At 44.9% G+C, this 3690-nt stretch overlaps 1 protein-coding gene across 1 annotated transcript; it reads left to right on the top strand.

Moving 5' to 3' along the window:
- The first annotated feature begins 1365 nt into the window (after window positions 1–1365).
- On the top strand, window positions 1366–2871 carry LOC123446839 (peroxidase 2-like). The gene is made up of 2 exons (XM_045123380.1): window positions 1366–1701; window positions 1788–2871. The coding sequence occupies exons 1-2, from the start codon at window positions 1474–1476 to the stop codon at window positions 2556–2558; spliced, it is 999 nt and encodes a 332-aa protein (XP_044979315.1). The 5' UTR covers window positions 1366–1473; the 3' UTR covers window positions 2559–2871.
- Window positions 2872–3690: the final 819 nt, after the last annotated feature.

Here is a 3690-nt window from a genome sequence, read left to right as displayed (position 1 = left end):
TTATAGAGTAGAAAACAGGAAAGAAGGAAACACTCCACTCAAAAAAAAAAAAAAAAGGAAAGAAGGAAACAAGGAGCTGGCTATAGGGATGCAGGTGGACGCGTCTGTGAAGTCCACGACCGTTTACGTTAATCATTTTTACATTCGATTTTAAATTATACAGTAGTACCTTACCACTTGATTATTATCATGTTAAAGTAACGGTGATTAATTGAAAAGTATCCTTTTGAGCTCGAACTCAAAAGCACCTGCATTAACAGTAAAATTGAAATAAAATAAAAATGTTTCAAAAAGTTCTGAAATGTTTTTGTGATGAACTTTGACAAATGTTTTAAGTGCTTGTAATTTTTCATCATGAGATCACATTCATGTAAGGCGTGTCAAAAAATAACAAAATCAGTGCTTCAAAATGCCTTTTGAAGTAGTAGCATTTCCATAGCATCTTTTTTTATCATGCCTTACCCGAATGTGATCTCATGATTAAAATTTGCAAGCACTTTAAAATTTTATCAAATTTCATAAAAAAATTCAGAATTTATTGAAATGTTTTTGATTTTTTTCGATTTTACTGTTTATGTGGGTGCATTTGAGCTCGAGCTCAATAAAGCCACGTCCTAATTGATTAGCTTATTTTCGGTATCGTGCGAAACATCGCGGACGTGTTCGCTTGCATCCTAGTCCCTCCATTCTTAAATAAAAGTATTTTTAAAGATTTCGCTAGAGGACTAGATACGGAGTAAAATAAATGTATCTACACTCTGAAATATATCTATATACATCAGTATGTAGTTCTTTAGTAGAATCTTTAAGAAGATTTATATTTAGGAATAGAGAGAGTAGATGGCTACATCAATCAGCTGCTCTCTAGCTATTAAACTACTTCCTCCGTTTCTAAGTATAAGTTTTTTTAAAGATTTCATTAAAAAACTACATACGAAGAAATTATGAAATGCCTATATACATCCGTATATAGATTTCTAGTAAAACTTGTAAAAAGACCTATATTTAAGAACGGAGGGAGTAGCAAATAGCTCCAGCTTTATGTATATGACCGGTTCATATATACATCGGTGAGTCAACCGCATGTAACTATCAGGGTTAGTGAACTGCTAGCTGTTTGTTACAACAACATATTTGTTTGTCGTATCATTACCGACACGCCCTCTGATTAATTTTCGGTGCCAATGGGTGGGAGGAGCACAGTGATCATTTTCAATGACGATCGTTGGCAACAACCCGGTGTAGTAACGTTCCAACGAAGCCAAGATAATAATTGTTAATTTTAAGCACATGCCAACATATATGTGCATGTATTCTTGCCCAAGACTAGGTGCTCGATTGCCCACCTATATATGTAGAGCTTCCTCCTCGAGCTATAGCAGCAGACATTCTCCACCGATCTCTCTTTTACTCTTTCTACATCCAATCGCCTCACTCTTAGTCAAGCAAGCAAGGCTAGCTAGCTTCGAAGAAATGGCGTCTGTTGCTGGAAAGCTGCACGTTTTGGTGGCTTGTGCCTTGCTGCTCCTCGCTGTAGGGTGCCAGGCCAGCCCTTTCTGGCCACTGGAGATCGGCTACTACCACGACAAGTGCCCCCAGGCAGAGGCCATCGCCAAGGGCGTCATGGAGAAGGCCATCTTCCAGAACCCCGGCAATGGCGCCGCCATGATCCGCATGCTCTTCCACGACTGTTTCGTCGAGGTACTGGCACGGCAAGAAACCAATTTGCAAAGTATACAACGAATATAGCCTGACTTGATTGATCTCGTTGCGTTGATGATGATTAGGGCTGTGATGCTTCTGTCCTCCTGGACCCGACCCCGTTCAGCCCGACGCCGGAGAAGCTCAGCCCGCCGAACGACCCTTCCCTGCGCGGCTTCGAGCTGATTGACGCGATCAAGGACGCCGTCGAGGCGGCTTGCCCAGGCGTCGTCTCCTGTGCAGACATCATCGCCTTCGCAGCCCGTGACGCGTCCTGCATCCTCAGCAGGGGCAAGGTGAACTTCGACATGCCGTCCGGCCGCCGCGACGGCACCTTCTCCAACGCCTCCGAGCCGCTCAAGTTCCTGGTCCCACCGACGTCCAACCTCAGCGACCTCGTCGCCAGCTTCGTCATCAAGGGCCTCAACACGGAGGACCTAGTCATCCTCTCCGGCGCGCACACCATCGGACGCTCCCACTGCTCCTCCTTCGTCTCTGACCGCCTCAACACCCCCTCCGACATCAATGGCGGCTTCGCCGCGTTCCTGCGGGGGCAGTGCCCGGCCGACGCGACGCCTGGCGGTAACGACCCGACGGTGATGCAGGACGTCGTGACGCCCAACAAGCTGGACAGGCAGTACTACAAGAACGTGCTGTCGCACACGGTGCTCTTCACCTCCGACGCGGCGCTCATGACGTCGGCGGAGACGGCGAGAATGGTGGTGGAGAACGCCAAAATCCCCGGGTGGTGGGAGGACAGGTTCGAGAAGGCCATGGTGAAGATGGCCGGCATCGAGGTCAAGACTGGCTACCAGGGCCAGATCAGGAAGAACTGCCGCGCAATCAACCACTACTAATTGACAAGTGGAGTACAGCAGCTGCGCACGTTCGTACGTGCATGCATGCATGTTGAAGGATCACTCGATCTCAATGGTTTGCTTCAACCTGCAAGCGAGTTCATGTTGTGAAATTTAGCCATTCTTTCACTGCACGCCTTTTTTGGCATTCATCATTGTCGTATATTTTTTTTTCTGTGGTTATTCCTTGGTTCAATTCACGCAAGCTATGGAATTGTTCGTGTATATGGGTTTTGCATGTTTGATTGCGAATCAATGTTCTCTGTTGAAATAATAAAGTGATGCATGCAGCATGTTTTGAACTGCAGAAAAAGATCTTGGGTGCTTCCAGAAAACCTACTACTCTCGAATTACCTCAGCTGGTGCATAGAATATCGAGAATGTTGCTATCAGCGATGACTAGAAAGGAACTGGTTCACTTATAATTTTCGGTTTTGCTAGAACTCATCTTGCTTAGTTTTAGTTATGTCTCATTCACCTTTATAGCCACTGGAATGATATCATAAGATACGTGAGTTGCCATGGGTTATAGTACTATTTTGTATTTGTTTTTGTTTTTCAAGTGAATGAGGATAAATTATATCTCATCTAGATGAGTTCTAGTCACTCTATAATTTTCATATATAAGCATCTGCAAGGGAGACCTATAAAACTCTGGTATATGTCCGATCGGACACTTTTGTTCGATTTTATAATCCAATGCGGTCGTACATCGGTTCGTGAAGTGAGCCACACTTCTGTTTTCCGGCAAAGTGAAGACAAACAAGGGGAAGCTATATCGGAGTCTGGACATCCACTTGACGAACCAAAAGATTCCGCGTGGTCCTCCTCTCTTCTATCTCTCTCTCTCTCTCCCCACATACATGGTCCCCCTCTTCTCTCTCCCACCGGTGGAGCGACATCCTATACAAATAGTTTTTAACCCCTTTTTGTGACGTAAATTTAGAACGTCGTGTTGTCTGTGTGGATGATAAGGGGCGTGTCCATCCCACATGACGAAAGCGTTTGCAATGGTGACCAATAATGCACACGCCCTACCAAATATAATTGTGTGGATGCAGTAACGTACGCACACACTATATTTTGGGCAGACGTGTGGGATTTGGGGACCAATCGCCCATGTTTATCACGA

This window comes from Hordeum vulgare, chromosome 1H, assembly GCF_904849725.1.
Source record: "Hordeum vulgare subsp. vulgare chromosome 1H, MorexV3_pseudomolecules_assembly, whole genome shotgun sequence".
Lineage (NCBI taxonomy): Eukaryota > Viridiplantae > Streptophyta > Magnoliopsida > Poales > Poaceae > Hordeum > Hordeum vulgare.
Note: the sequence above shows the minus strand (reverse complement) of the source record. Positions and strands in the feature narration are given on the sequence as shown.